This window comes from Lactuca serriola, chromosome 8 (genome assembly GCF_051521515.1).
Source record: "Lactuca serriola cultivar US96UC23 chromosome 8, Lser_US96UC23_V15, whole genome shotgun sequence".
NCBI lineage: Eukaryota > Viridiplantae > Streptophyta > Magnoliopsida > Asterales > Asteraceae > Lactuca > Lactuca serriola.
The window spans coordinates 90,546,649-90,562,420 of NC_136415.1; the positions used below are offsets into that span (position 1 = coordinate 90,546,649).

Sequence of the window (15,772 nt, forward strand, 5' to 3'; positions counted from 1 at the left end):
TCACATCAGAATATAAAGGAATGTATCTTTTGTGCTAGAGTCTGACCCAAAAAGACTTGAATCTAGCCGTTGCATCATACAATGAAAGATCATTAGAGCATGACCCATCGGTTTGTTACGATAGTCGAAGTAATACATTATCTTAGGTTAAATCAATTCTAGGAGCAGAAGCCTCAAACGGAGATCGAATTTAAAAGGAATAGCGTCTGCATGATTAAGCACCATCACCAAGTCTAAGAGTTAGAAACTCAATAAAAAAGTCATAAGAGTTACGATTATTCCCTTGGATGGAAAGGTAATGTGTGGAGTCATTATACAAGTCATGTTTTGTTGATGATTTCGGGATGTGATCATCCAAAGAAGGAGATATTTGTAACACCCGTAGATTGGGGTTGGTCACTTGAGATATAATGAACGCTAAAAATGACTTTTTGATAGAATATTATTTCGGATAAATAATCTTCACCAAATTTATAGTATATGTGACAAGTATTCCGTACATGTGAAGAACACTAAAATATGTCTTCGTCTGAAGAAGTTGTGCTTCTTTGAAGTTTCCCAATTAAACCGACACTAATCTGCGCATCGTAAAAAGTGAAATTTTGATAAAATATTTATTTTTCACACCCTCAAACCGAGACGGCGGAAACGTTCGGAGATAGAGGACGTCATGTACAGTATCACAACAATTGAATATTTAAGGTATTTACATTTGTTCGATACATAGCTTGTATATCAAAAGTATAACAAAAGTATAAAAGACGCGACTCTAAGTATTTTTGAAAATGTATCAACATTTAATTTGGTGAGTTCATAAGTATTTTTTGTAATGAAATCTTGTCTTTGAATCTGTGAAAATGTTTGTATGTTTCTCAAGAAAATCCAATATTTTCTTTAGCAGTGAAAAGTAGTCTTAGACTGTAACACCAAATGTATGTTTGTTACTATATTCTGAAATTGTATATAAATATTGTTGTACGTATGGCTGCAAACCACCAACTGGATTGTATTGTCTCGTATGAAAAACTCTTGTATGAAAACCTTGGCTACCACTAGTAATGTAAAGTATTGGTTTGTATGACAGCCCTGGATATCACCAGTAATGTATAGTAGTTTTATTACTTAAAATAAAACTATTTAAAGAAATGAAATCCCGTAAACAATTTGTTAGTTTATACTATTGTGAGTTTCGTATAACCATGCTTGATATGACATAGTGACCTCTACGACGTTCTTTAGTCGTCGGATGGTATGACATATGTCACCTCAGGCATGCCTGTCTAACTATAGCTAGTAGTTCAGGTGTGAGATTGTCAGTCCCGTATAGATCTAGACACAAATTCACGCTCTCCCTCCAGGAGACTCTGATTATATTGTATAGGATTTAGATTTGTACCCTGGAGGATACAATTGAAGTAGTGCCTCACAACCCTGTATTAACTAGTTTACGTGTAGTATTGTAGTGTTCTTTTGCACTTTGTAAATGTATGCATAACCTTGTAGTAATGAACTCTGTAATGTAAAATAATTATACTTAAATAATTATTTAGTAATGCGTCCCTTATACTCGGGAAAAGTAGTATTGTGTTCCACAAACTAAATCTATCATAGTTTATATGTTCGTTTTTGTATAAAGCTCTTGAGTTAGTGAAATCATATAATGGATCCCAAACTATATCTATTATAGTTTGCATGTATGTTATGTATTATACTGAAAACTTTGCAATTATAGTTGTATGTTGAAAAACTTCCCTTATGCTCAACAAGTTACAAAAAGGGATAAAGTAATTGAATATTTTATAAAATGTATCGATTTCTTGTATGTACCGATTGCAAAAGTATTAAATTCGTTCGAAGTCATTTGTATAAAACACATGTTTTTGTGTTAGGAATAGTTACCGAGAGTGTTTGAAGTGGAAGGGAGGGTTTTCGGTCAAGGCTCAATCTGAGAATCAGGTTCTCGGTCCAGAGGCGTTTTCAGTCGGAAACTGGTTTTCGGCCGAAATCAGTATTTCGGTTCTACTAGTGTTTTCAGCCCTTGAAGATATGAAGACTGTTATTGGTGTTCTTAAGGAAAAATATGAAGATTTGAAGGTTCCTTCTTGAAGATAAGGGTGTTCTTGGATGATCATTGGGAGTAAAATGAAATTGTTTTCGGGTGGAAAGGGGTGAGAAATGAACAAATTCTTGGATGAAGACCTTTATAGCGGTTGGGTTTTCGGTCGGAGATGGGTTCTTGGACGAGATCGGTTTTCGGCCCGAGCGTTTTCGGCCGAAAACGATGTGCTGAACGAGTTTGGCTGATTTTCGAGGAAAAAAATCTTGGTTTTCGATTGTTTTTGGTTCCGAAAATTTATATAAACTTTATATATATATATATATATATATATATATATATATATATATATATATATATATATATATATATATATATATATTAATTTATTTTCTAACCCTTACGAACTTAACGGAAATACTCGAAATTCGAAAATTTATTTAACGGAATCAAATTTTGTTGACTGGAAAAGTATCGGGTTGTCACATTATTAGCCTAAGTGATCTAAAAGAAAATCATAGTAGTCTTAAAACCGAGAGCATGAATATAAAGAACGTTCAAATCTAACTTCGTGAGAGGAAATTATGATTTTTCGAAGTTTCAGAGTGGCAATATAAAGCTCAAAAAGCGAAATTAAAATCGGTCAATCGTTAGAAAAAACAATTTAAACAAGAGTTATGATTTTTATATAACTTTAAAAATAAAATGAGAATTAGCCTACAGAGTCTAAACAAAAGTTTTAGATCTCGTGTATAGCTATGTGTGGATATAAATTGCGTCGAAAACGGAACTTGTATGAAGAATATATGAATTTTTGAATAAAATAAGAATTTTTGCATGACGTCGCGTACACGAACAACAGGTGCGGTGTGGCCTGACACTGCAGCAGCTTGCCGACACACGTCACCACTTATACAAGGCCATGTCAGTGCCCCAACAATTAGCACAACGATCCCGACAGAGTGCATGACGCACTTTTGCTTTTCAGCCCTATATAAATTGTGTTTTGCAGCCTCATTTCTCACCCCTTTCGTCTGGATGCTCTCTGGAATTCTGTTGTATCTCTAGCCCTTTATTCTCCAGTTCTTGACCACTTTAGCAAGGCCTTGCGGTGTTAGAAAGATGGCAATTAGAACTCTCGAGTCAGAGTTCTTCACGCATAATTTCCCGGTTTTCGCTAAAAGCTATGTAAGTTAAGCTACACTTATTTTATTCAAGTGTAACTTTTAATTATAGTCATAGTCGTTATTATGAACATATAACTAAGATTTATCAGTGATTCCAAGTCATTATACTGATTGATCTACTTATGGGGATGATGTCTAAGCTAGATTTGGTGAGGTGTTTAAAGTGAGATTTCCAAACAGTATACTTTGTATACCAAACGGACCCTACCACAGATATGATCCTACCTGGTTGTTCCTTACTTGATAGATCTTTAGATCTTGATGTAGACGTCGGGATTAGTGAGGAATCTAGACTATCATTAGTTGCCAATAATATAAGACTAAGACTTAGTAATGTGAACCTAGGTCACATCAGAGGAAAAGATAAAGTACCAAGGCGAAGTTCTGCTCAAATTCCAATGCATCCATTTTTATTAAGTGAGTGTATAGTTACTTTCAACATACACATTGATATCAAGTATTTAATTTGCTTAGATACCTTATATGCTTATTATCTGTCTTCATGATATTTGTGCTAAATGAGATAATTACATTATTCGTAATATATATATATATATATATATATATATATATATATATATATATATATATATATATTACGAAAATTGAATATGTGGTTGTCATGTATGTAATATTAGTATAGAACCATCAGAATTGACTTTATTTTGATTAAAAAACATATTTTTTTTTCATTGTTAGCTTCTTTCTATTGCTTTTGTGCTCATATTATTTCTGATTTCATAATTTATCCCCAACATCTATATGTTTCAAATGTGTTGTTTATATTAGACATTTAGTAGACTTCATAACTTTCTTTGATACCTACCATATGTATACTTGTATGGTTCTTTTTGATATGTTATGGGAAGAAGTTTATTGTGTTTTTAAAGAACAATTTCAATCTTTCACTATAGTTTTCTATATTAAATTTGAATATGAAGACTTATAGGTAATTGATAATGTATTCTTGTACATGGTTTGTGGTGCAAAATTAAATATTTAAAACTCCATAATAATATGTACAAATCCTACCATCTAGCCTTATAGAGGATACAAGAAGGATGGCAGAGAGAATTGATTGCATTTTGTTAAAATTATGTATCTTTAGATGGTCCTATACTTAATATTAGGTAAATAACATCCACATATATATATATATATATATATATATATATATATATATAATACTTATATTGTATTGGGTAAAAAGGATAGAGAGAGAACAAAGATAATATAATGGTGAGAGATCATACAAGAGATAACGTAATGGTGAGAAACCACGCCCAACTGAGAGCAGCCATCTATTAAAGTATTGATGACAACCACAAACTCTTATAGACAATCCAGTGAAATACTAGAAGACTCATAATTTGTAGGTGTTAATGAATCATACTATTCAGGGGTACGGATTGTGTGCTCATTCGAGTACTCTATCCCCTTCATTATTGCCTTACTGAAATGTATTGCTAAGGAATCCCAAATGTAGTATTGTTTACTCGTTGTTACAGAGATCCTCTAGGATAGGTCCTTTGAGATTATCATTTTAGGATCGAAAAGTGAGAATAATGGGAATATGTAATCGGAATTAACATATTTGGTGAGTTATTAATCCTTTTTTTCAGCCCTTGAGAACAAGTGAGTGGTTTTCGGCTCGATAAGGCCCATGAAGAGTCTTCTGGCCCAAAATACTATTGTTTAATGAATGTGGGTCCAACTAGGGCCCAAATGTGGATTCTTGGCCCAAAAGAACCAAGTTGAGGGGTTACTGGCCCATTAGGCCCAATAAGAGAATCCTGGTCCAATAAGAGTTTAAACCGGAAAGTGAGGGTTTGAAGCCCAAAGTTGAGTGAATGTGGCGTATTGAATTAGGTTTAGAGCTTTCACTAGGAAGTTTCACTTTGAATTGTTATTTTTGAATGAAGTATTTGCATTATATCAAATTTAGGGTTACAAGATACGCTAAGAGTCATTTACACATGAACAGAACTTCCTAGCCCAAAATGCTAGTTGTGACATCATGATAATGATAATGATATTCATATTCATATTCATATTAATATTAATATTAATATTAATATTAGTGGGCTAGACTTGGTAGCCTGGTAAGCACATAGAGTTTCCAACCCACAATATTAATATTAATATTGTGGGTTGGAAACTCTATGTGCTTACCAGGCTATCAAGTTTGGCCCACTCAGTTTCTTTATATCACATGTAATGGTATGAAGGGTCAATCCACTGAGAGATTCAAAGGAGTATAGGCCATTAGTGCAATGAGTAATTGTAAGACTTGTAATATTTACGTTTATGCTTATATTTCTTATATTAGTTATGACATCCCAAAATTTATAATAATCAATGAAAAACATTTTCTTCGAAAATACTTTAATAGGACATATTTCGCATTTATAAACAAACACTGTTTTTTAAATAAGCATCAAACGGTCTTTTTGGCTATGAAAATAGGGATGCCACACTTATATTCTTGAATCAATTTTATGTTATTTTCATTATTATAAGGTCTATAACTTTCATTCTTATGCCTTATTATGAATCTTTCTAGATATTTATTTATTAAGGTATAGAGTTAGTATCTTGAAATTATGACACTTCAATCAGCTATAAAATGAATTTTCTTCAAATTTACAAGCTCATAACTTAATCATTCTTTTACCATTTATCTTTATTCTTTTTACATTGTTTAGTCTTATATGTCATATTTATATTCCAACCTTCATTTTTTCATAAAATGATTTTTCTTCAAGTTTTACAAGCTCATAACTTACTCATTCTTTTACCATTTAACTTTATTCTTTTTACATTGTTTAATATTATATGTCCTCTTTATATTCGAACCTTCATTTTTTTCAATTTTCCATAACACTGTCCTTTTGTTAGACTACTTAAGTTTCAAAGTTGCTACTTTTTTCATTTTATATGAAAAATGTAATTTCATATTTCTTCCATGTTTGCCCTAAGTTTCATACAACGTTACTAAAATCAAATAAGCTCAAATATTTTTTTTATAATGATTATACTTACCATTATTTTCCTTATTGGTTGTGTGACCAAATTGCATTTTTTGGTAGCGATGGATTTCCAATACATACTTTGATGTTATTTCTTGAGGTATATGGTAACTTAAAAGTTAAAACAATATTCAAACTTACAATTGTAATATTAAGTAAAAATAGATTACAATATTTAAGAGGATGGTGTGGAAGAGCTTTTGTCGTCATCCGATATATCGACTACTAAGGGAGTTGGAATAGGTGCTCTGACTGCAGGAGTATGTAGGAGCAGGTGGTCCGACTACATAAGCGGATGGTTGAGCACATAAGGTTTAGAGACATTGTAGATTAGTCAACGATATGGGAAGCATGTTGATCATGACCTTTTGACGTAGTAAAATCATCACTCGAATATGGCATATGCACACCGAAAGATAGAACATCCACCTATATCTAGGGATGTTCAAAACCGATATTTGAAATTTTAGATTTACAAAAATTTTGGACTGTAGATCTTGATATCTGAATTGGTATTTGAATTTTCGGATAATCTGAAAATTTTATCTCTCCCTAAGTTTTAATCAATTAAACAATCAAGTTAACTAACCAACATATAACCTTTTGTCATATAAAAAAGATCTTAATATTTACACATTAAAAATAAAAAAGAGTATACGTAATATCTTCGTGAACTAAGTGTAGTGGATCTTACATTCTAAGAAAAAAATCAATGGTTTGTATTTTAGTGTAATTATGGAGTTAATTGTTTAGTATGAGTAATAAAAACATTAAAAATTCAATATATATTTACAATTTTAAATATTAAAAATTAAGTAAAACAATATTCTTCAAATATTTGATATCTGAAATATCCAAAAATTTACCAAATGACTATCGAAATCTGAATCCGAAAAATAGGATATTCAAATTTCAAATATCCAAAAATTTGGATTTCTGGAATTTTAGATTATTCAGATTCAGCTATTTTTGAACACCTATACCATTCTCCTCATTAGCAGATTTCCTAATGATTTGAAATATGAACCATCTTTCTCAATACTAACGAGGAGTCTTAGTGAGACTATTGAATTATGTAACGGGTTACATGGGAAAAATGGTAGGTTTAATATATCGTTGTGTATCAAATGAATACCACAACTCTATAGCAAGAGGGCTTCCGTTTACATAGGAATGTGGAAGCAATAAACCTCACATAAGACTTGGATCTCCATGTAGATTCTATTCGGAAAAACATATTTGTTAGATGTACGTTGTTTTTTTTTTTTTGGACTTGATGGTCTTTTCTTGAATAATTTTTTTAGAGAAATTAAATATGTTCCTAATTTTTGTTCCTGCATATCTTCCTATCCAATAAAATGGTGACATGTGTAATATTTAATGTTCATTTAATAAAATTTAATGATATTTTAGGATACTAATATGACACATGTCATCATTTAAATGGATAGGAGGATTAGTAGGAAGAAAATATAAAAGGATATTTAATTTATCATTTTTTAAACCCGACCTTATAATTCAAACAAGCCCCCTTTAAACAGATTGGTTGTATATTTTACACTTAGGGCCTGTTTGAGCTGTTTGTTATTGACATATTAGAGTTGATTCGGTCAGCCCACTCCATCCCATTCCATTGACTCGGTCATTAAAAAAATACTTCCTGACTGGGAAATAAGAGAAGCGATTTTTGCCCTTGCCCTTTATCGCCTCTAGCCTCCTTCGTCTACACAAAACTAGTCCCATCGATTGCTGTTGCTGCACCATCTTCTGCTGCCTGCTGCGCCATCTTCTCCGACGAAGACCAGACAACACCGGCGACAACCACACAGCGCCACTGTAGGTATGTTTCTGCGATTTTTTTTTTGCTTTTCTTTTCCTGAAATCAGAAAACCCTTCATGTTTGTTGTGAAATTATTGATTTCATTGTGAAATCAAAGTTTGAAATCACTTCTTTCATTATTCTTGGATTCATTTAGATTGAAGAGTTAGCATAAAATCAATATGTTATGTGTTTTTGTTTATGAAATTTGATTTCATAATGTGTTTTTTCCTGAAATCATAAAACCCTTCATGTTTGTTGTGAAATTACTGATTTCATTCTGAAATCAAAATTTGAAATCAATTCTTTCATTATTCTTGGATTCAATTAGATTGAATAGTTAACATAAAATCAATTTGTTATGTGTTTTTGTTTATGAAATCTGATTTCATAATGTGTTTTTGACATAAAATTAGATTGTTATATGCTATTGACATAAAATCATATTGTTATATGCTGTTGAAAATATGATGAACTCGCATTTATGTGTTTTTGTGCATAAAATCAATTTGTTATGTGTTTTTGTTTATGAAATCTGATTTCATAATGTGTTTTTGACATAAAATCAGATAGTTATATGTTGACGTAAAATCAGATTGTTATATGCTGTTGAAAATATGATGAACTCACATTTATGTGTTTTTGTTTATAAAAGATTGTTGGATGCTTATAAAATCAATTCATAATGTGTTTTTGTTAATAAAAGATTGTTATATGTTGTTAAAAATGTGATGAAATCACATTTATGATTGATTTATTTGTAAATTTGTGTTATGTAGATGATTAGCTATTTGTTTTTCCTTTTTACAATAGACATGACGGATAAAACAATTAAGGTTAGTTGGGAGTCGGAATTGGTGGACAAAACTTTTTTGGAAGCATGTATACAAGAATTAACAAGCAATGGCCGGGAGGGTAGTGGCCTAAAAGCAAGCTCATGGGCTGTGGTCGCGGAGAAATTGAAAACACATCATAATTTTATTGTCAACAAAAAACAAATGAAAAACCGATACGACTATTTAAAAGCAAAGTATGCAGCGTGGTTAAAACTTAAAAACAAAACAGGAAATATTTATAATCCCGTAACGAATTCTTTTAACATGACTAATGAAGAATGGGAAGCAGAAGAGAAGGTACATATATACATATTTTTTAAATTATATTAATTTTTTACTAGTTTAATAATATTTCTTAAATTTTCAAACAGTTGAACAAGTATGTAGATAAGCTGAGAAATGCACCCCTCCCTTGCCCTGAACTTTGTACCCAACTATTTGATGGTGCGACCTCGACCGGTGTTCGCAGTTGGGGGCCATCTTCGACACTACCTCATCCCAATGAAACCTTCAGTACACATGATTTTGAGGATACAGAGATGTATGAGCCAGCACCTCATGCAGATACCCCAAGCTCAACAGTACCTTAAGCTACTAGTGAGGAATCATCTGGGCGGACAAAAAACAAGGGGGGCAAACAAAATGGTCCTAAAGATACCACACTTGATGATGAGTTGAAAGAAGTTGGAAGAGAAATTCTCAAGGCTACACAAGCATTCATGGAAGCAAATAATCTTGACAAAGAGATGGATGCTTGTATGGTGAAGTTGACAAGCTTGGAGTGGGGAGAATATGATTTGAAATACACCACTGCTCTTATGTTATTTGCTGAAAGTGCTGGTAATAGGAAAATTTGGTTGCGCCTTAACTTGTAAATTTGTGAGTTGTGGGTAACAAATGCGGGAAGAAAGTTTGGATTAGTTGGTTGACTTTAGTATGTTATGGTTCATTGTTTGACTTTAGTATGTTATGGTTCATTGTTTAACTTTAATATGTTACGGTTTAGTTATGTTATGGATTGTTTTCTTAGATGCAATTATGTTATATGAATTTATATGTTATGGAATGTTATGCTTTTAGTATTTGTTGGATTAATGTCTAAGTCAGTAACCATATTTGGTATATACTTGACCCGAGTGTGCATGGTCCTTTTGGGTTGCCTTCACCAAAGCAACTTGACAAGGTAATTTGATATGAGAGAGGAGATATTATGATTTATTAATATATTATAAGAATAATATATTAAAGGAGAAATCATATTTATTTAATTAGTATTAGTCATCAATTAATTAGGAATTAATTTGGTGACTAAAAGAGATTAATTAAATAAAGGGGTATAAACTGTCAAATGTGTGATAGTTGAGTTTTGGGCTAGGAAACCTAATGGACTAAGGGGGAACGAAATTATGATGAAGGATCATCATATTTTCGTCCAAGGCCTTATTCCATAAGGTTCCTTGGGCTGCTTGGTGGCTAAGCTGTCCATTAGGGTTTAGACTAAAACCCTAGCACCCTATAGTATAAATACATGCCCTATGCTTCAATTTCAGGCCACTTGATTCCAAGGAAACCCTAGGGCCGAAATTAGCATCATTCCCTTCTCTCTCTTAGTTGCCTTCTTGCTTCAAGGTGTTTGTGAGCCATTAGAGGCACTACAATTGTGGTGCTTGCTTTCAAGAGTTCAAGAGAGTTCAAGAGATCAAGGAAACTAGTTGTTATTGCTATATAACAACAAAGGTATGTCTACTACACTTCTATGTAATTTTCGAAAATTATAGAAGCATGCTAGGGTTTATTTTGTGTTCATAAAGTTGTATGTCTTATAGTGAAAACATAGATCCAACTAGGGTTGCATGCACACATAGGATTGTTTGTATTAAACCTATCAGTATTTACATGTTACGGTTTGTTATGTTATTGATTAAAATGTAATTTGTATTTGACATCTTACAGGACACATGGATAAAGAAGGTGACTTTTATATTTTCTTATATTCTCGTGGTATTGGTTGATGTTGGTCCAACAAAGGCACAGAATAATTAAAAGAATAAGAGCTAGCGAATAGGTAGCAAAGGGGTATGTGTATACGCAAGATTTGATACACGAATGTCCTATACAATGTTTCGATATGATACATCTTTCACAAGATGCATTTGTACTAGTATGCAATCACTTTACAGAAAGAAATTAGTTGCAATCTAGTAGGACGATAAGCGTTGAAGAGAAGATGGATATGTTTTTACATGTTATAGGACATAATGAACGTTTCGAGCCGTTAAAGAAAGATTTCATCACTCCACACAAACAATTCATCAATGTTTTCATGAGGTCTTACGTGCAATGATGTGTTTTGCACAAGAAATTATAGTACCAACCTCGTCTAATGCAACAAGAAATACATCAGAACGACATAGATGGATAATGCAGATATTTCCCGGAGCAATGGGTGCACTAGATAGACACTTGTACATGCAGTTGTGCCTGTTGATCAACAAACTCGTTATAGGGGAAGAGGAAAAGGTGAATGTTATCAAAATGTAATTGGATTTTGTAATTTTGATATGATATTCACCTTTGTATGAGATGGATGGGAGGCCATAACACATGATTCTAAAGTTTTGAAAGAAGTTGCATTTAACACGACTTCCAGATTTCCATTCCCTCCACCAGGTTTGTAACTTTACTATACGTTTTTTTTTTTATCTTTTTTTTATTTATATGATAAATTTGTCATACATCTACAGATAAATACTACCTTTGTGATGCTGCATACACTAACACCCGTGGATTTATGGCTCCCTACCGCAATACTAGGTATTGGTTAGCCGATTTTCGAAGAAACAAAGCTTTAACTAAAGAAGAAAGGGTCAATCATGCTCATGCACAACTTAGAAATTACATTGAACGTGCTTATGGTGTATTGAAGGCGAGATTTCCAATTTTAAAACAAATGACTCCTTATCCTTTTTCAGTGCAAAGAGACATAGTCATTGCTTGTGTTGCGGTCCATAATTTTATAAGGAAATATGATATCGAAGATTAATTATTTACGAACTTTGAACAAAACACTATGGTTACTCCTAATGTGGGTGGTGGAGGAAATGAGGGTCAAAACATAGAAGGCATATAATGGGGTTCAGAAGCCGTTAACTATATGATTACTTTGCGTGACCAGATTGCTAATCAGTTACTTTCAAATGGTTCACGTTAAATAGTGTACTTTTTTATTATGTATGACAATTTGTATTTAGATTTTGTATTACATTTTGTAATTGGATTTTAATTAATGTATGTTTAATTTGGATTTTATATGATAATTTGTGTTTTTATAATTTGTTATCCAGCACAAGAGACAACACAAGGGTAATATGGTCATTTTTTCATTCAGCACAACCATTCAAATAAATAATCAAACAACATAAATTCACTCAGATATATACACAGTCAGCACTTCTAACCGAATCAGTTTTTAACCAAGTCAGTTCTAACAAAGTCAGCAACTATCAAACGACCCTTATCCTAATGATTATTAGACAAAGACTTCTAATAATTTTTGTGTCTCGTTAATTAAAATGAATAAAACGGAGGCAACTTATTAAGAGAAACTCACTCACTATAAAAGCAGATCACCAGCACAAAGTTAGGGTTTGGGGCAAATAAAAATCTCAGACAACTAAAGAAATTAGGTGGCAGAAGGAAGGTTAGGGTGGTTGCCCCCTCCGTCGCCGGTGACTCAGTTTTGCCCCAAATTCCAACCTCCCATAAATATACATATATATTATATATATATAGACATATGCATGTACAAGTATCGCTCTGTTTCTTTTCTACTTTTTGGAAACGTCGAACCAAATCAAACACATATATCTTTTAAAGTTTTAACTCTGAGGATATAGATATTTGATTGCTTCCGTCGATCCAAAGGCCACTTGGTTGGGGGATCTATAATTTTGTTGAAATGGCAATCGATTGATGTACATCTGCTTTTATTTCCCCAAACCATAGCCAAACGAAGTTTATAAGTAAATATCATACCACAGAGACCAAAACTGTAGTTTACTCTTTTTGCTTTTCAATCATTAGAGGCGATGATGATGAAATTCTAGTTGTTTGAGTAAATTGGGCAAAGCTGAGATTTATCGTATCTTGGCGTGGCAATTTTCCGGCGGGATCATATTGAAAGTGATCGGGATTTTCATCCGATTTCGGTTTCTACCGTTGATGTAGCCGTGAGTTTGCAGCCATGGCGGTTTAATCCTCTTTGTTCTGATTGTTTTACAGATCTGAGCTTCGTCATTTTTTTCTAACAGTTTTTTTGCTAGATCTTAAGTTTTGCTCTATTCTTTCATAACAAATTAAGCAGATCTTGATCTTTGTACATTTTCAGTAAATTAATTAAGCGTATTGGATAAAAACAAGTTAAACTAGTAATGGCATCAGCTAACAAGATATATTTCTTGGTTTTATCTAAACTAAAAGGAAAATAGAAAATGATAAAAATAGCCATTTACACCGATTACATTACAAAAATAGCTAAAAAAACCGAAGTTGCAAAAATAACTATGAATTTCGCAGATGGAATAGTCCCATCTGCGAAATGGACTTTCCATCTGCGAATGTACAAGCAGCTAAAGCACAACTGTGCTTTAGCTGTTTGTACATTCGCAGGTGGTTTATTATTTTATTATTTTATTTTTTTCTCTATACATATTGAAATTGTAAGGTAAAATCGCAGATGGAATAGTCCTATCTGCGATTTACTCTGATTCCATCTGTGAAATTGCGGTTATTTTTTTTTATTTTTTTTTAGTTTGACTATGAAATCAATTGGTTTGACTACGAAATAATGTTGCCGAACAAGAAGTTAAAGTTATGAATAGACGTGTGGTAGATAAAACTAAAAAGAAAAAAAATTCAAATAAAAAAAATGAAAAAAAAGCATGTTTACGGACATTATGTTGATGTTGGTGATGTACGTTTAGATATAACCGAGCTACAAACCAAATGATTTCATAGTTAAACTTAAAAAAAAAAAAATTAAAAAATTAAAAAATTAAAAAAATAACCGCAATTTCACAGATGGAATGAGAGTAAATCGCAGATGGGGCTATTCCATCTGCGATTTTACCCTACAATTTCAATATATATAGAGAAAAAAAATAATAAAAAAATAATAAACCACCTGTGAATGTACAAGCAGCTAAAACACAACTGTGCTTTAGCTGCTTGTACATTCGCAGATGAAAAGCCCATTTCACAGATGGGACTATTCCATCTACGAAATTCATGGTTATTTTTGCAACTTCGTTTTTTTTTTTTTTTTTTTTGGCTATTTTTGTAATGTAATTAGTATAAATGATTATTTTTGTCATTTTCTCAAATAAAAATTTGTCGAAAAGTAAATCTTTAACACCACTATCATCATCTTAGAAATATCTATTAATTTCTAGATTTTTAAAGAATTTGTTAAACCAACACGTCATGGTAAACCATACTAAGATGTACATATTTATTTTGATTAATATATAACTTTTTCATGAATTATTCATTTATTTGTAATATATAAACATCCATTTTGTATAAGTTAATGTATTTGCTAGAAAATATTAATATAGTGCGGCGTACTATGTAGTACTTTAGTAAATATCACGCGGTTTACATATAAAAAAACATATATTACTAAATTTAATCAAGTCACAAAATTATTTAATAACATAGTTAAATTACATACAAACAATACATTTACTGAACATCTATCTTTAAATATTAAAAAAAACAAAAAAAAAAACTGTGAAAGAATATCTAAATCTCTTGACGATACTCACGTGAAAGATTAGTGTATTATTATACACTTCCACCTAAACTATTATCTTATCAAACCAGTAGAGGTACATAAAAATTTACAAATTTTTGGAAAAATATATACAATTTAGTTAGCAATGTCTTCGGATCTGGATTTTGGAAAATTAATTACTTTTTAGTTGATAAATATTTTGGACCATTCAACAAATATTCCTAGAGAATTTGACTTATTAAGGTAATTAAGTATTTAAAATGTTCACATATGGGTAATATTGTTTTTTTTGTACTCATTTACCCAATTAACGTTTTTCATCCGTTCAAAAATAACCAACATTACCGGCTATTACCTGTTTTAGCTGGTAACATTAAGTGGAATCTTATGTGGCCATTACACCCCTTTCTCATTTAATTAGGGTTCGTCATCGTCAGCTAACACACATTGGTTACCTTCTTCTGTGAGAAATCAATCGATACATCAAATCGACGATTAGGGCTTGGAATTGAAGTCGACTGCTAGCATGGTATCCTCATCTATAGGTATGTATGTATCTATAGATATTCATTACAATGGATTCTTTTCGCCAAACCCATTGGTGTACTTAGACCCCGTAAAAACAAATGTACGTGATGTGGATTTTGGGGGATTTATGTATAAATAGTTTCTTTTGTGGCTTAAGAAATTAACCAATGGAGCCTGTGATGATGTCTACTACTGTATGAGAAAGGAAAGCTTGTGTGAGGGTATTAGAAGAATCGACAGTGATGCTGATTATTGGGAGTTAGTGGAAACTGTTTATAGTCTGGAAAGTGATAGTCTTGAGAGTGAGTTAGATATGTACATTGACCACCGAAATGAACTAATTCTTGATTGGGCTGATAACGAGTTCTTAGCAATTGGTAAAGGGTATGAGTCGGATGAGTTGGATGAAGAGGATGACAAGGATTCTGAAGTTTCAATGACAATGGAATATGAACATAAATGGGATGATGAAGAGGAACATACTTTTGATAAAACTGTTGGAGACCCATTCTTGGACAAACTT

The 15,772-nt window shown here is 32.1% G+C and overlaps 1 protein-coding gene across 1 annotated transcript; it reads left to right on the plus strand.

Annotated features, from left to right (window-relative positions):
* Positions 1–8,906: 8,906 nt before the first annotated feature.
* On the plus strand, positions 8,907–9,517 carry LOC145067151 (L10-interacting MYB domain-containing protein-like). Its single transcript, XM_079014352.1, has 2 exons — positions 8,907–9,224; positions 9,299–9,517. The coding sequence occupies exons 1-2, from the start codon at positions 8,907–8,909 to the stop codon at positions 9,515–9,517; spliced, it is 537 nt and encodes a 178-aa protein (XP_078870478.1).
* The last annotated feature ends 6,255 nt before the right edge of the window (positions 9,518–15,772 follow it).

Coding starts and splice junctions, on each gene's coding strand:
- LOC145067151 (XM_079014352.1), top strand. CDS start 8,907: ATGACGGATAAAACAATTAAGGTTAGTTGGGAGTCGGAATTGGTGGAC. Junction 9,225..9,298: donor AATGGGAAGCAGAAGAGAAG/GTACATATATAC, acceptor ATTTTCAAACAG/TTGAACAAGTATGTAGATAA.